This window comes from Mytilus californianus, unplaced genomic scaffold, assembly GCF_021869535.1.
Source record: "Mytilus californianus isolate M0D057914Y unplaced genomic scaffold, xbMytCali1.0.p SCAF_4, whole genome shotgun sequence".
NCBI lineage: Eukaryota > Metazoa > Mollusca > Bivalvia > Mytilida > Mytilidae > Mytilus > Mytilus californianus.
The window spans coordinates 90,025,394-90,043,326 of record NW_026262690.1 but is presented as its reverse complement, the minus strand read 5'-3'; the positions used below and the strand labels follow the sequence as shown (position 1 = coordinate 90,043,326).

General features: G+C 32.2%; 1 protein-coding gene across 1 annotated transcript; it reads right to left on the bottom strand.

The window, feature by feature from the left end:
- Positions 1–2,016: 2,016 nt before the first annotated feature.
- Positions 2,017–16,577, bottom strand: LOC127698816 (uncharacterized). Its single transcript, XM_052202503.1, has 7 exons — positions 16,241–16,577; positions 7,090–7,188; positions 5,809–5,967; positions 4,916–5,043; positions 4,351–4,489; positions 3,557–3,686; positions 2,017–2,189 (listed from the first exon to the last, which is right to left on the bottom strand). The coding sequence occupies exons 1-7, from the start codon at positions 16,538–16,540 to the stop codon at positions 2,092–2,094; spliced, it is 1,053 nt and encodes a 350-aa protein (XP_052058463.1). The 5' UTR covers positions 16,541–16,577; the 3' UTR covers positions 2,017–2,091.
- Positions 16,578–17,933: the final 1,356 nt, after the last annotated feature.

The following is a 17,933-nucleotide window of genomic DNA, read 5'->3' as shown; positions in this document are numbered from 1 at the left end:
AGTCATTTTGTTCATGCGTACAAATAAAAGGAGAAATGGGTTAACATCAATGGGACAGAAACCCAACCAAATGAAATGACATCTGGAGGACTATTTTGCAGCAATATTTAATTAAAAATTCTAGCCAGTAGGTACATATACTAAATTTTGAGGACAGTGAGTGAAGAAATGAAAACTAAATAATAGATTAACTATTGAATTTTATTTGTTTCACTAAACTGTTAGGTTTTTTCTTAATGTTTGATGGGCAATTAAATTGTCCCTTCTATCCACCACTTTGCCAACAAATAAGATTGACTTTTGATCGGCAAGGGTCAGATGCTGTCTACAAATTATACAAACATTCAATTTATTTTCCGAAATTTCTTCCCTAGAGAGCCAGGGGGAATCTGATATCCATGATGTCTGAAATTCTTGCTTCCGTTTTTTTTTTCTTTTCATTCTCCGTCTACGTTTTACGTTTTCTACTCGACTTGTCACTCTTTTTGTCTTGATTCCCCGATGTTTTATTAAGTATTTATCCTTCATATGAATCTCAAAACAAAACTAATAAAACAACACTTCTGTTTAATGATGGATATAACCTAATCGACGATCCCGGGTCAATGGAAAAAGACAATGTAATGTTTATGTGACCCCGCTTCGCATACTTATTTTGTTTTTATTTTGGTAATCGCTCTATTTCCAGTTTTATTTAATGATGTTTTGACTTAAATATATGTTTTTTACTCGCTTATCATTGGATAACATATATTAAACATCTTAATAAGTTATGAAAATAATTCTTTATTTTTATTTGAATTGAATTTTGTCAGGTTTAATATTTTACTTGTCCACAGGCAACCCAGACAAAAAAAATTACTTGTCCGGATGTTCAAATGTACGAGTCGGGCGAGTCGGCATAGCATTTCCACACCCCTGCAATGCATCATGAATGTGAGGTCAAGGACAGATGACACCAGACAGACAGACATAAACATCTGACAATCATTTCAAACACCAAATGTAGTTGACCTTTTGCTTACAGTATGATCTAAGTGACCTATGAAGCATAAAAATGAGGTTTAGGTCAGATAAAACCTGCCAGACTGACATATACACCTTACAACCATTTTATACACCACATATAGTTGACCGACTGTTACTGTATTTGAGAAAAAGATCTATGGTTCATTGATCTAGGTTATTTGTTGGAGGACAGGCAAACCCTGTCTGACGGACATGTATACCTTGCAAGGAACGCATATATCAAATAGAGTTATCTATCACTAATAATAAGTTCACAAGACAAAAAAAATTTTAAGCAGTCGCTTAGCCATGAAAATGAGGCAAAGGGCAATGGACATATGACACTAAAACATGGTAAGAAAAGGCATCAATATACAAGGTATGAATCATCCAGGTCTTCTACTCTCTGAAATATAAAGCTAAATATAAATAGTTTACTCAGTTATTACTCTTATTCTGCTACTTTCATCCTAGACGTTACAAAATTATGCATTGTATGAGTTTTACATGTGTTAGTTTCAAATGTCCGCACTATATATATAGTTAAAATGTCATTCAAAAGTTGTTGTTGTTAATCATATTTGTTTTTTCTTATTGCTTTGTAGAGTTTGTTCTTGTGTTTTGATGTTGCATCACTATCCAAGGATAAGGGGAGGGGAATCAGGGGAATTCATGTTTAACCCTGCCACATTCTGTATGTGTCTATCCCAAGTAAGGAGCCTGTAACTCAGTGGTTGCTATTTGTTGCTGTTTATCTTATTTGTATTCTGTTTTATTGTTTTGTATATAAATCAGGCTGTTAGTTTTCTTGTTTCAATTGTTTAATACATGTCATTTCTGGGCCTTTTATAGTTTGCTGTGCGGTATGGGCTTGCTCATTGATTAAGGCTGTATGGTGACATATAGTTGCTAACTTCTACATCATTTGGTCTCTGGTGGAGGGTTGGCAATTATTCCACATGTTCTTATTTTCATATTGCAGTTTTATTTAGTGATAAAAATTAACACTTTCTTAAGAAAATCATATTTAATATAAATATGGAATATCAAACTGTCAATCTCTGGATTTCTGTACATAAAAGTTCAATTATAATTCCCCTCAATTCCTATTGCTATGTTTTCCTCCCCATCAGTTCCTTGGATGTCTAAAGTCCATACTTTATGAGTATTCATAGCTATCACTGAAATAAGATGAAAAAAAAACAATTCTTTTAAATGTCTAGAACAGTTCTTAACGACACACTCATAAAAAGATTAGAATTTTCAACACAGATTTCTATTAATTCTATCTATTCGAATTAATTCCAAAAAGAAAGGAAGTGTTTCTGGTGTTTACCAGTAATACAGGTTTACGCATGTAGTTCGCATGATATTGATTTTATATTGAAACTGGATTTCTAGCACATTTCTTTATTGAAAAAAGAAAATACATCATTATTTTCCTCACCAATATATCATCTGGTATGTACGACACAAGGATTCTACATTTTACACTTTCTAACCTGTTCAACTGTTCTCCAGTGGATCTTTTAAAATTTTTACTCTTGTCTTTAGTTTGAAACTTGATCAAAACCAAAGTAACAGCAATCTTACTTTTAAAAAAAATATGGTATGAAGTATGGTATTCAATGAGACAACTATCCACAAAAACAAAATGAGAAAATAAAGTTGATAAATATATCGACATTTACAGACTAGCCATTTATTCAGCAGTTTGTGAGAAGGCAAACAGTACACACCACATGACAACAGTTACATAACTGTTGCTAAGATGATGTGAAAACCTACTCTCATGGTTACATTGGTGAAGTGAAAATATTTTCTTACAATGTAGTTTGGAAAAATTCTCTTACAAGGCTTTTTTTGCCAAGGTTTAATGAAAATATTTTCATATAAGTTTCTTTGCCCTAGTTTAATGAAATTTGTTTGCCAAGGTTTAAATGAAAATATCCTCATACATGTTTTTTTGCCAAGGTGATGTGAAAATATTCTCATACATGTTTTTTGCCAAGGTTAAATGAAAACATTCTAATACATGTTTCTTTGCCAAGGTTATGTGAAAACATTCTCATAAATGTTTTTTGCCAAGGTTAAATGAAAACATTCTCATACATGTTTCTTTGCCAAGGTTATGTGAAAATATACTCATAAAAGTTTCTTTGCCAAGGTTATGTGAAAACATTCTCATACATGTTTCTTTGCCAAGGTAATGTGAAAACATTCTCATACATGTTTCTTTGCCAAGGTTATGTGAAAACATTCTCATACATGTTTCTTTGCCAAGGTTATGTGAAAATATACTCATAAAAGTTTCTTTGCCAAGGTTATGTTAAAATATACTTATACATGTTTCTTTGCTAAGGTTAGGTGAAAATATTCTCATACATGTTTCTTTGCCAAGGTTATGTGAAAATATTCTCATACATATTTCATTGCCAAGGTTAAATGAAAATATTCTCATACATGTTTCTTTGCCAAGGTTAAATGAAAACATTCGCATACATGGCAATGTAACTTTCATACTATCACTCAGTTAAACTATACGTACATATCTGTCCTTCATTGAGGGTATCCTGTATTGGTATGCATGAGGTATTGCACAGGTCTTCAGGAAAGAGGTTAAATGTACTTCTTCCTTTAAGTTGTAGTAAGATTATGATTGCTGTCTCTGTTTTAAACTGAAAAATAAGGAACCAGCTCGTAAGATTGAATGGTGGCCATAATAAAATTTCGGTCATACAAACAGGAATTCTTCAAAATCAATATGTGGTTGAATCAGAGTAACGAACAATACCAAAAATATTGATTGCATAGCTGTTTACCTTCTCAAATATTGAGCCTTCTATCAAATAGTAAATGTCACCTCCAAAAATGCAGAATAAGTCTCTAGAAACTTTGTCTAAGGACAGAAAAAAAAGGGGGCATTTTTTTTTTTTATTTGATCCTAAATTTCTTTAAAAAAAAGATTGTTGCTGAAAAAAATTAAGGGAATTAAAAGATTTCTTTGTTTCAAGTGGAAATTAGTTTTAAAAAAATGTTTTTCATTAAAATTGAATAAATATGTCCTGATAAAAAAAAAATCATTATTCCCCAACAAAAGATGAATAGTTAGTGCCCAATACAACTTTTGTTTCAAGCCTATCAAATGAACATTTCTGTGTTGCTTTTTGCTTAAGTTGTTTTGGAGAACTTCATGTGTTTACAATGGATGTATCAATAACAGACAACATTGCCATCTAATAACAAACAATCACATGACCTTTGGACAAGAAATCTAAAGCAGGGTAAAGAGATCATAAGAACTCTATCGAGATACATTACAATATTGGCTATAAATAATACCTCTACTACTTCCTTGATTTTGTATTTCTTAGAGAAATATATAAAATTCTGTTCAAACATCTCTACCGAAGATGGTAAGAAGTAAGGTCTCTTATAAAACCTCCTCATGGCTTTTGCTGTTTGTTTTACACAGTTTGTCCTGAAATATAAATTACTTCATTAATAAACAAACAAAATTTTACCAGTCAGAAAATGGTTTTATTTTCAATTAATGAGGATTACACTTGATGAAACAACACTTGACCACCCAGGATTTTGAAACCTTGTAGTAACTCAAATTTTCAATTGTTTATCTCAACAAAATTTCTTTTTTTCTTTTTCGAACATGGTTTCACAATGGAAAATATATATTTTGAGCTAAATAATATTAATTTAATAATAATGATAATATGATGCAACAATGATACCACTAAAAAACAATACAGAAGGCCGTACAGTTGCCTTTAATTGCTTATATCTACTTCATTTGAACTCTGGTTGATAGTTGTGGAATTGTCAATCATACCACATCTTCTTATTTTTATAGTTATCTTGACAACCAATTACCATAACAACAGATCCTTACCATGAAATGTAATATCCCTGTTTTATTTTATTTTCTTCTTCCATAAACTTGTCCACATCCCGGTATGGTAAGTTACTACTGAGGTCACATGGTTCACTGTCAAAGAAAGCTGGATCTTTCTGGTAAATCTAAAAATAAATAAATAATAATTATATATAAATTACTGTGAAAATATGAGGCAATTTTACAAAAAATCAATTTTCTTGGATTTGTGACTTATTGATACTATGAAATCAAATACCTAACAATATATATTTTTTTATGATTTATTTGTTGAGTTTTAAACTACAGTTCAAAATCCTCGTCCACAAACTGGGTAACTTTACCCTAGAAAGAGTTATTCAAAAATAACTAAGTATCACAGAAAGCTGAATATTGACGGAAAATGCTTTGCTCAATTGTTATTTTGTAGGAACCCACACAGGGTTAGCTAACTTTCCTATCTATTTGAGGTATTTATAAGTTGAGACAGCAAAACTAATTATGTGTACTTCTTCCATAAAATGAGATTGCTTGTGAGTTACGTAACCAAACATTTAAAAAATTTAATAGCTATTCAAGTACTGTAAAGTGCATTATTTCAGTGAAGTTTGAATTTTGTGATTTCTTAAACATGTTAAATATATGCACACTAAACCATGTAAACAAAGACATTTAAACACCATAAACCAGTGTGTATTTGTTACAAACTAAATTTCCATGTAAAAAAATGCATAAACACAAAACTTGTTGTTTGTTGCAGTATACAATATATCATATTTGTTTTTTTGTTAATTTTGTACATAGATCAGGCTGTTAGTTTTCTCTTTTGCATTGTTTTTCACTTGTCATGTTGTGGCCTTTTATAGCTTGCTACATGTATGTGGTGTTTTTTTATTATATACAAGACTTACGTCCTTTATCTTTCCAATTGTTAAAGATGTCATTGATTCTGGCCAATCCCTCATACCATCTTCTACAATAACATGTTGTCCAGTCTTCATAAACTCTGCTACAAACTGGACTTCTGTTAAACCTGATATTCTTTTTACATCATTTATACCGCTACACAACTGAAAACATAATTTACATTTACATGACCAATTTCAATAAAATAAACTAGAATAAAGAGCCATGCTTTTTCAATGAATAAAGTTCCATAACTCCTAAATGTCATATCAGAAATTTATAAAAAACATAAGGGAGGTTATTCTAATAGATATAAACCAGTCACCAAAGTTTCATGAAAACTGCTAAAAGCACTTGTGAGTTATTGTCTGAAAACTGGAAAATCCCCCTTTTTTATGAATAATATCCCATAACTCGGAATCGTAAAATCTAAAATTTATAAAAGTCGAAAGGGAGCTTACGTCAATAGATATAAACAATTCAACAAAGTTTCATGCAAATTGGTTAAAGCGTTTTTTAGTTATTGTCCGACATGTTGACGACGGACAGACAACGGTATACCATAATACGTCCCGTAAACGATCGTATATAAACTGTGGGCAGATCTCATAAATTCTCAACCAATTAAAAAGTCAATGTTTTATTGCATAAATCGCTAGTACTAATGGAATAGAAATTGCACAATAGTATTATGTAATGTTTCTATGAAAGTTTAATTGTCATACAGTCTATATTTTTACAGTAGTTGCAAATCAAAAATGTTTACCTTTTACATAAATGGCATAGTTTTGATTTGGTAAGAACATTTTCAGAATGAAAGTGGTGGATAGAACTAGGGTTTAAAGCACACCAAATTTTCCACTTGAAAAGTAATTTCTGATCCAATTAATTATGTATTTAGGAGTCAATGTCCCTAATGAGACATGACTGTGTGTATTCACACATCAAATCTATGTGGCAGTGTATTATAATTTCACATCAGATACAGACAAACTGATGAGTCCAGAAAGAGTTGCAATGCACAAAGAGAGTCTTGCCCACTCCAACAAATGTATTTATTATCTTCCCTGTCAGTGAAAATACACCACAGCTCAGGTGGGTTTTTGTCATTTCAACCTATGGCTGGAGTTGTCAAGCTGTTCTGGTATTTTCATCATAAGATTTGCAATATTCATCACCTTGGAAAAATAAGCTTTTTTATTAATTATTTTGACCAAATCTGAGACTAATTTGAATGCAAATATCAAATTCACCTGAGCTACATTTAAAAAAAAAATTAAACTAACCTGACAATCTTCTTCGGTTAAGAATTGGTCAATAAATAATGGATTCTTAACTAGACAGTCCGTGTTATGTATCTGAATCCATTCATATAGTGGATAAAACTGTAAAAATATGTAGGATTTTAATCACAATATGTGTGCAAAATATTAAATGCATACTTAAACATTATATGATGTCTTTCACTTGCAATTTAGGTAACTTTGCTAACCTTAATAATAAGAATTAGGCTGTTTATTACTACATGAGTGTAACCATGCATGGCGTTAAAATCATGACAAACATCCGTGCAAGGATTTTACAAAACTTGTTTCATGTAAGAAATAGCTAATAACATCATGTTTTTCAACAAAATTTGGAACTGTTGATTCATTTTTAGTGGGTACCAATTTTTGTAAACTCATTAAAAATCGTAATTTTTCTTTAATGCAGTTCATCATATCAGAAATGTTTGTTATAAAGAAAACCATAATATCTAATTTTTTCTTTATAGTAGTTTTCTGGAATTCATTAATTGTAGTGCCGAAAGGATTGCAATGATCCTGACATCGATAAATCTATTTCCTTATCTTTTCCACATGATTAATTTTCTATTAAAGAAAATTGCATTTCTCCATTGAAGTAAACTTTTTCATTATATTATGTTCTTAATTCAAAATCTGATACTACAGAAAAGAAAATCTGATAGTACAGAAAGATACTGCACAGAAAAGCAAAAGGAACAAGTGAATCTGTGAGCTACTGCTCATGATCACTAATGATACCCCTGCCCTCTAAAAGTATAAGTTAAACAGGAAGTTGTTGAGTGATGAATCTGAAAGTGCATCACACGGTATAGCTGACTCATATAAACCCTGAAACCAAATTTCAGAAATCCTTGTAATGTAGTTCCTGAGAAAAATGCGACGAAATGGGACGGACAGACGGACTGATGGACTGACGGTTGGACGGACGGACAGACTGAGGTAAAACTTTTTTAAAAGCGGGGGTATAAAAATTTTCAAGTCTATACATATTTGACAAAGAAAAAAAGTCACCTCTGAAGTAGAATACATTTCGTGTGTATTTCTTATTTTTTACAACTTATGTACATATAAGTTTGTTATTGCTGATTTGAAGGTCCATATAAGTTTTGTGAAACTAATTGTTAAAGCATATAAAAATAAAACTATTTTTTTGCGCATGTCCCAAGTTAGGAGCCTCTGGCCTTTGTTAGTCTTGTATGTTTTTTAAAATTTTGTTCGTTTATATGTTTCGGAGTTTAGTGTGACGTCCATTTTTGCTGAACTAGTACACATTTTTGTTAAGGGGCCAGCTGATGCCCGCCTCCGATGCGGGATTTTCTTGCTGTGTTGAAGACCCATTGGTGGCCTTGAGCTGTTTTCTGCTCTTTGGTCGGGTTGTTGTCTTTTTGACACATTCCCTTTTTCCATTCTCAATTCTATTATATCATGATAACCAGGGGCAGAAATAAAGCAAAAAACTATACATGTACATGTATAATGCACATTAGTCTGAGTCTTATTTGTGTTCAGATCGATGGCTTAGACATTGCACTTTATATTAAGAGGTTTAAATTTCAGAATTCTTTTTAAAGCCTAAAGTCTTGTCAATACATGTATATCTTATTTAAAATAACATTATAAAGGTTATATAATATTTGAGCTATATCAGTACATGTATGTAATGATATTTCAATAAACTTTCGAGTTTACACAAATGAACAAAGAAATGTGTACATTGTAACTGCAAGGACAAAGTCTTAGAAATCTGTATAACTCACAGAATTGAGACTCATGAGAATTTAATCAGAAGTACCTCTTACTGTACTTATTTTGATCTGCCTAGAGTTTTTGGAGGCTTTTAATGCTGCTAACCTGTGCTTTAACTTTCTATGGAGAGGAATCAGAGATATGTACAGGTGTGGCTCCAACATGTTCGAATCCAACCTGCAACCTTGGAGGGTTTGGTTTCTCATTTTAAAATGACCTGTGACCTTTCACACAGGTTTATTATTCAATATTAACCTGTCAAATTTGTTTAAAAGTGACCTGGTGACCTAAGGGGAGTTACCTTTAGAACTTCTACATTTGTAGACAGAAAGTATAATGAGATTTGTATTTTCATACTGAATTATATCTTTGAATAGTCCAATACTATATATATATATATTGTCTAAAGAATAAAGCACATCTCTAACAGTTCTTCTTGTTAAGCTACCAGAATAAAATTCATTTCTGTTTTCATTCTGTATATACCAGTTAGCTATATGTAATATATTATTAAAAGCAAGGATGTATATTAGATTAGTTATTAAATACAAATCTCACGATTCGCGGTATTTTAACGGGATACAAAATAAACTCATCATAGATACATGTACCAGGATTGAAATTTTATATTTGCGCCAGACGCCCGTTTCGTCTACAAAAGACTCATCAGTGACGCTAGAATAAAAAAATGTTAAAAAGGCCAAATAAAGTACGAAGTTGAAGAGCACTGAGGACCAAAAATACCTAAAAGTTTTGCCAAATACAGCTAAGGTTTTCTATTCCTGAGGTAGAAATGCCTTAGTATTTCAAAAATTTTAAGTTTTGTAAACAGTTAATTTATAATTATGAACATATCAATGATAACTCAAGTCGTCACAGAAGTGCTGACTACTGGGCTGGTGATACCCTCGGGGAATTAATACTCCACCAGCAGTGGCATCGACCCAGTGGTTGTAAATAAACTCATCATAGATACCAGGATTGAAATTTTATATTTGCGCCAGATGCGCGTTTTGTCTACAAAAGACTCATCAGTGACGCTCGAATCAAAAAATGTTAAAAAGGCCAAATAAAGTTCGAAGTTGAAGAGCACTGAGGACCAAGAGACACGAATCCTTGTTAGTTATACGTCCTTGTTAAAAGGGAAAATAAACATTATCATGATTATAATTATTCAACCTTGAATAGACATGTCTTGGGTTTTGAGTATAATCTTTTTATTAATTGATGATTGCTTTACACCGCATCAGCATAAAAAAAGACTATATAGCGGCATCTTTTCTGAAATTTACCTGTATATCAGCTAAAAAAAACATTAATTGAAAATTAGAAATAAAATAAATACTACCTACAGGCTAAAAATGTACCCTATTTCATTCAACTTGAAGGCAGGAAACAAGCATATACATTTTTGGCCTCAAAAAATTATGGTACTAGTTGAGGACCAGTTAACGTCAGTTATCAGTTACCACCATTAGACACTTTTTGTAATAACAGATGCATTGCATGTATTAGGCATACTGCTATTGTACATGTATTTATAGTGATTGGGATTATAACACGATGTTGACTGCTGTTCCCCTTTTTTTGACATGTTTACCTAATATATAAAAAAGAAGATGTGGTATGATTGCCAATGAGACAACTCTCCATAAGAGACCAAATGACACAGAATTTAACAACTATTGGTCACCGTACGGCCTTCAACAATGAGCAAAGCCCATACCGCACAGTCAGCTATAAAAGGCCCCGAAATGACAATGTAAAACAATTCAAACGAGAAAACTAACGGCCTAATTTATGTACAATAAATGAACGAAAAACAAATATGTAACACATAAACAAACGACAACCACTGAATTTCAGGCTCCTGACTTGGGACAGGCACATACATACAGAATGTGGCGGGGTTAAACATGGTTTGTTTTGTTCACACATTGTTGTCAATATAATGGAATTTTATGCAACTGTCATACAAGTGAGAGGTTTAGCTAGCTATAAAACCAGGTTTAATCCACCATTTTCTACATAAGGAAATGCCTGTATCAAGTGAGGAATAGGACAGTTGTTTTCCATTCGTTTGATGTGTTTGAGCTTTTGATTTCGCCATTTGAAAAGGACCTTCTGATTTGAATTTTTCTTGTAGTTCGGTATTTTTGTTATTTTACTTTTTAGCAGTTTAGTGAGTAGATTCTTAAATGATGTTAACTGGTCCTCGTAAACATAAAATTTTACGGCAAAATCGGCACACTAGTATACCACTTAATCTTCATTTATAAGATGATTTTAAGATTGAGTGCTGCGACAGGCATTTATCTCTGAAAAAAAATTCCTAGACATCTTAATATAACACTAGGTACTTAACTTGCATTTTTGAAAAATGTCACCCGGTCACAAACTTCTATATGTTGATTACTTGGTTGTCAACCCCACCCAAACTTGTTATGCAGTAAATCAAAATTGATATATCTACACAATCATGACAATGGTGTATAACATGCCTACCTTTGTTGTCGGAATCATTATCTTATATATCGGTGTGTTATATTTCCAATCCGCTGTGGGTAGTTAAAATAATTACGGTTCGTTGACATACTTGGGGAGGCCTGCTACAAATGATCCTGACAACAAAGGTAGGCATGTTATACACCATTGTGTAGATAAATCAATTTAGATTTACGGCATAACAAGTTTCAGTGGGATTGAAAACCGAGTAATCGAAATACAATGGAAGTTCGCGACCGGGTGATATTTTTCAAAAATGCAAGTTAAGTACCTTGCGTTATATCAAGGTATATAGGAATTTTTTTCAGAGACAAGTGCCTGTGATTGAGTGTGTGGTGTTTAAACTAACTTTTGGTAACCCTTTTTTGTTAATGTTAAAAGAATATTTTGCAACAGGAATTCCTGTAAAAAAATATTTGGGAAATACCACAAATTTCTTAAGGTAACTTGTACCGGACCAGTCTATATCTTTAACATCTGTAACAACTAGTCCAAATAATTATGACGTTTTGGAAGGCTTTTTTACTTTTACGTCTTCCTGTCAATGAGGCATAACAAAAAATCAAAATCGAAAAATAGCTTCAACACAGCATGATTATCTGGACTACTGTAACAGCCAAGTGTGTGATGTGTAACGGGAGTGAGTATTCCTTCTGACTTCGTTGTCTTCCCCTAGTCTATCCAAGTTCTGGGATATTGGACAAGTAACTACGTATATAAACAAGATGTTTATTTTATAGACATATATGGTTTCAGAACACAAGTTTACATACAATAAATATAATATAAGTGGCAGCTAGTCTACTTGTTGTTTAAATAGAGGTTCCATATCTGCAAGCCAAAGTATGAGCATCTGCTCATTTCAAATCCTAAGCTGTAGACTGCCCTGAGCCCGGTAAGTGACGTCATACTTATAGTTCCTAGGGACAATGAGCCTGGATGGGATGTCAGGCACGTGCAAGAAACAGGAAGTCCCAACAAGAATAATTACATGGCCGGTCTCGGGAGGAAGAGTTACGAAACTACAAATAATACCCATATAAATAGTATAACTAACAAGTAAATAGAGTGACCACCATTAGTCATTATGTAATGAAGTCAGTGGTTGATTAAATAATTTTATTATGTAATTACAAAGTTAAGAAAGATTCTGAAGTTCAAATGTTCGATTGTTCACAACTGTCTTTAAAGTTGAATTGTTCGAATGTTCATATCGTCACACGGACACGTGATCGTATAGTGGTATAACTGTTCGGTACTGACTGAGTAATTCGGATGGTTAGTGAATTAATTCCAGCCTACCCACAAGGGGGAAGACCTTGGTGGAATCTCCTGTCGGATTCTATCTGTACGAATCTATCTCCGTTCGAGTCCAAAGCTGGATCTTATATAGTTCAGTGGGCCATACAAACGGTCCATAGCTGTAGGCCGGTTACGTAGTAGTCTGGTTGTGGAGTAATACTAGTCTGTGGTTAATTGTCAAACTATGCAATTAACCCCTGACGGATACATGTTATTTCACAGTAGACATGGTCATTTATTGGCTGCAGGGTATATGTCTATAATATTCGTACAGATTGTTATTAAGTGTCTAAAGGTTACATGTAATCGTTTCGGATTTGCTGTATTTAGTTACTTCCTGATGATTAACGTATGGAACACAATTGTGTTACATAATGCCTTCCATCCAAAATAGAACGAAAGTTCAATAAAATACGGTATTTTTCTTCCTGTAGGTTATTCTAATAGTTAATTGTAAGGTTTCCGGTAACCATCACCACAAATCTAGTTCATAAAATTCGGCAAATCCAACATCTGGATACATAGTGTTCATATGATTCATAAAGTTCAAGATTTGGATATATATTGTGCATACTTTTTCCCGTCACCATTATAGCATATTGTTCATCAACTGCTGGAAAGGGCACACATCTTTGTACACGTGTCGGTCATCATCATCTCCATTACGAAGTAGTTGACGCATCTAGCTGGTTGGTTCATCCTTCTTAAGAGGCTGTTAACATCGGCCTTCGGTTAAGTTTCGTCCTTGATCAATGGCGCAGAGGAAGACATCTCTCTGGAATCAGTAACATCTGTCTCAACCAATCACGTAGACACCATTTTGTACCCATTGTTCGTGACATTAGAACCAAAACTCACACCTTTCTTTTTGGCCAACCAAGATATATTCTGAACAAATAGACAGTACAAAAATATGGCTATTCCAATGAAGATCGCACCTTAATCCCACTGATAAACTTATCTCAATTTGGAAAAACTTAAACTTGTTAACTTCCCCTTATTTCTTTTTTTATTTATCAATCAGATTATTGATAGTTTGTTCACTCGCCTTTAGTTCGCTGTGTTATTCAAGCCTAGCAACATTTTGTAAAACAATTCCTATATATAAATCAATACGTTCTTTTTTATATCGAATTATCTGTTTAAAACAAAAAAAAATAAAAGGGGGAAACTGTCGTATACAACTTCTACAAGTTTGAGAATCCTACATAATGAAAACAAAAATATATGTATTTACACAAGACGTAAGAAAATCATTATAAATTTACAATCAAATAAGTTCAATTCGATCATTTTATATAACCCTACACCTACATGATACCTATAAAAATAATTACTAAAAATTATATGTGTTACTTTGTTACCAATTGTTATCCTTTTACGTCTTTAACTTTAGTTTCTCATTAATTAATCTTAATGCTAAATATAGTCCACAAATTTATTCTCATCACTCTTAAAAGTATTTAAGATTACATTGATAAAATTTAACAACGTCTTGCGCAATTTGTTACTGACTCTATATTTCCTATTTGACAACAACACCTTGTTGCGAAAAAAAATGCCTTTCTCCTTAATCTATTACATTTTTCCATAACAAGTTTATAGTTTCTTCATCATAATCTTTCCTTTCTTTTTTATATATATCATTTTAATTTGCTTTAAAACATCAGCGACCTACTGCCTATCTTTTTTATACATTTCATTATGACTGAATGTATATATGTTGAGATTTTATTCATTCTATTTTTTTTTTAAACTTGACTTACTTCTTAAAAACCAAAACAATTTAAAGTTTTTTATATGCTTATTTATGAACAAAACCCATTGTTTAGACTCATTTTTTGTTTTACTACTAAATTAATTATTTTCTTATTCTTATTTTAATTTCTGATAATTATCATAATTGTTTATAAAAAAAAATCAATTTTATTTTAATGCTAGTTTTCCTTTAATATCAATTATCTATTTCACTTAAAGTTTGTCATTAGTCATGAAGTTCATGTGTCTCTCATTTTTTACAAATATCAATCTACCACAAAAATACTGTAATTCCCTTAGGGCAAAACATATCAACATTTATCTTTAATGTGCTATTTTCTGAAGATACTTCTCTTTATCTATTAACATTACGTAAATAAGGCGTAATCTAACACCATAAAACAACTTGCACCATTTAATTAGTTAACATCACTTATGTTAATCGTCCGAAGGAGGGGTTGGAATCTAAAATTATAGACTATTTGTTTTCTCTAAACAAATGTGCGTAAACACTACCCAACTGCGTAAACCATAATCGTCAATGGCTATAACATCGCAAACATGTGAACCACAATGTACCCTTAACTTCATCTACCAAAGGTTCTAAATCAACCTACATATATACCGGTGCTCTACTAATTTTACGTAAGACATATATTTTCTAGAATAATTGAATGTATCTTCAAGAAAACAACCCATACTATAAATGCTATAGTATCAGACATTTTAGTTTTTTACATATGTACTCTAAACGAAAAACTAGCTTCTTCAAACTAAAAAAAAAGTTTTATTTTTAAGAATCATACTTATTATATATATAACGTATCTTATCTATTAAATAATTGCATATTAAAATAACTAAAAAAATATCTTCAATTGTTTTAAGAATATGTGTATTCATAATTCTCAAATTGACGTACAATATCTAAAAATACTAATAAAAAATTTCGTGCGAACCACAGCTCGTGAACAAACTTCTGATTTTAAGCCTTTTAAATATACGGCCTCACTCCCTTTAAAATTAAGAACTGTACTTAACATGTGTGCCATCCCTTGGAAAGCCATTTCTACTTTTTGCGCTGACATAGAAATATCTTGATTGTCCATAAAGAAAAAATGAAAGTAACTTAGTTCTTACGTTTTATATCCCTTTGCGTTGTTTTAGCCAATCCAAGTCGATCCTGGTCACACGGCATCAATTTGACTTATGTAATGAAGTCAGTGGTTGATTAAATAATTTTATTATGTAATTACAAAGTTAAGAAAGATTCTGAAGTTCAAATGTTCGATTGTTCACAACTGTCTTTAAAGTTGAATTGTTCGAATGTTCATATCGTCACACGGACACGTGATCGTATAGTGGTATAACTGTTCGGTACTGACTGAGTAATTCGGATGGTTAGTGAATTAATTCCAGCCTACCCACAAGGGGGAAGACCTTGGTGGAATCTCCTGTCGGATTCTATCTGTACGAATCTATCTCCGTTCGAGTCCAAAGCTGGATCTTATATAGTTCAGTGGGCCATACAAACGGTCCATAGCTGTAGGCCGGTTACGTAGTAGTCTGGTTGTGGAGTAATACTAGTCTGTGGTTAATTGTCAAACTATGCAATTAACCCCTGACGGATACATGTTATTTCACAGTAGACATGGTCATTTATTGGCTGCAGGGTATATGTCTATAATATTCGTACAGATTGTTATTAAGTGTCTAAAGGTTACATGTAATCGTTTCGGATTTGCTGTATTTAGTTACTTCCTGATGATTAACGTATGGAACACAATTGTGTTACAATTACAGATGTTTAAAAAAATTTACCTGAATTGCAGTAATTCTTATCAAAGCTTGTCCAAATGGTTGAGAAACTAAAACATAGCCAGCAATACCAAATAAGACAACAATGCATGTCATCAATGATATTATTTGGAAGGAATATTTTCGTTGACCCTTTTGGTATTCAACGACAAACGGCTCTGCAAATTCGTTTATTTTGTGTGCACTATATCCAGTTTGTTTGCAAAATTGATGCAATAATCTTATTTCGTGGTCCACATAGTCAAGCTTATCCTGCAAACTCATTTTTGCAAAACTTTCTGAGAGTGTTTCCTCTTCCAGCATCTTTTATACCGGTCTGTAAAACATACAACAGGAAAAAGGAAAAACCCCGCGAAAAACGAAAGAATGTACCTAATTGTATGATTTGGTCCCGATCTTGACGTTTTTCCACAGGAATCGGAAATTCTTTCAATAATAAGGTATAGGGGTGTCTCGGAGCGTCTTTTTACCACAGAACACCACAGAATACCACAGAACACTCAAAATGTACCACAGAACTACACAAATTACAACAAAACTACTGAAATATGCCACAGAACAGTAAAATTACTTTATAAAACGCAAATCTAATAATTCCGAATTATATTATTTCTTTAATTCGGGTTACACCAATGACATGATGATTGACTGGATGAGATAAAAATGATCATTACTTTTTTGTTATTTGCCATATTTTGTTTACATTTGGAGACCTTTGAGACACTAAACTAATGCATTGTAATAATGAAAATCTAAAATAAACATTTAAAAAAATATCTCAAAGATCATCGGGTAACTCTGAGACTACTATAACACAGTAGTCTCAGGGTAACTTTAAAAAAACACGTGTATTTTTATATAGTTAACAGGTAATCTTTGAGATGCCCCTATACCTCATTACTGATAGAATTTCCGATTCCTGTGGTTTTTCTCGTGTTAAAATGTTACTCGTCATATCAAAGAAATAAATGCGAAAATTTATTTTTATGATGTGGTAATAAAATAGTATAGTATTTCCTCTTATCATTACAATTTTTTGTAAAATATGCATCTTCAATGTAAATTATAAGGGGTATAGTCAGAATGAATATGGATTGGATCAGTTCTGTAGCACTGTCAACATATATATTTGTTCCTCCTAATAGAAGTTCATCTGGAGAGTTAGTTATAAACAATGCTTTAATACATTTTCCAGTTAGAACAAATATCATAAACCAATTATTCCGTCAGGAATAAATACTGTAATATTTCTTCCAGTGTAATAAGATTCCAGAATATTTCTTCCATTCCATGAAAGCGGGTTTGGATGAGAGGCTCTTCATTTCTGTATTCATTTTATTTTTTGGGGCTTTTTTCTCTATTCTATTTTTTTTTACCATTATTCTCTTTTCTTTATATTTATGCACACAAGTAATAATATTCTCTACTTTTTGTCGTCTCATTTTCTCCATTATTTTTTCCATTTTTGAGCAGTATTTTCCCTTTTCTATAAACTCCATCTAGATCGTCATTAATAAACTAGTAGTCTTGATGACTTCAATCTTATAAAGACTTTTTATGGAAATTGATTTTAAATCTATGCTCTAACTATGAGTTTAGATTCACGCTTTGAAAAGGGAATTTTGGGTCTTGGTGGCCCAATGATCTAAGTAGTCCAACTACTCAGGTATCACTAGCCTGTCAACGCAGAGGTCGT

Coding starts and splice junctions, on each gene's coding strand:
- LOC127698816 (XM_052202503.1), bottom strand. CDS start 16,540: ATGCTGGAAGAGGAAACACTCTCAGAAAGTTTTGCAAAAATGAGTTTG. Junction 7,189..16,240: donor TAAGAATTACTGCAATTCAG/GTAAATTTTTTT, acceptor ATATTTTTACAG/TTTTATCCACTATATGAATG. Junction 2,190..3,556: donor CCTCAATGAAGGACAGATAT/GTACGTATAGTT, acceptor ATCTTATTTCAG/TGATAGCTATGAATACTCAT.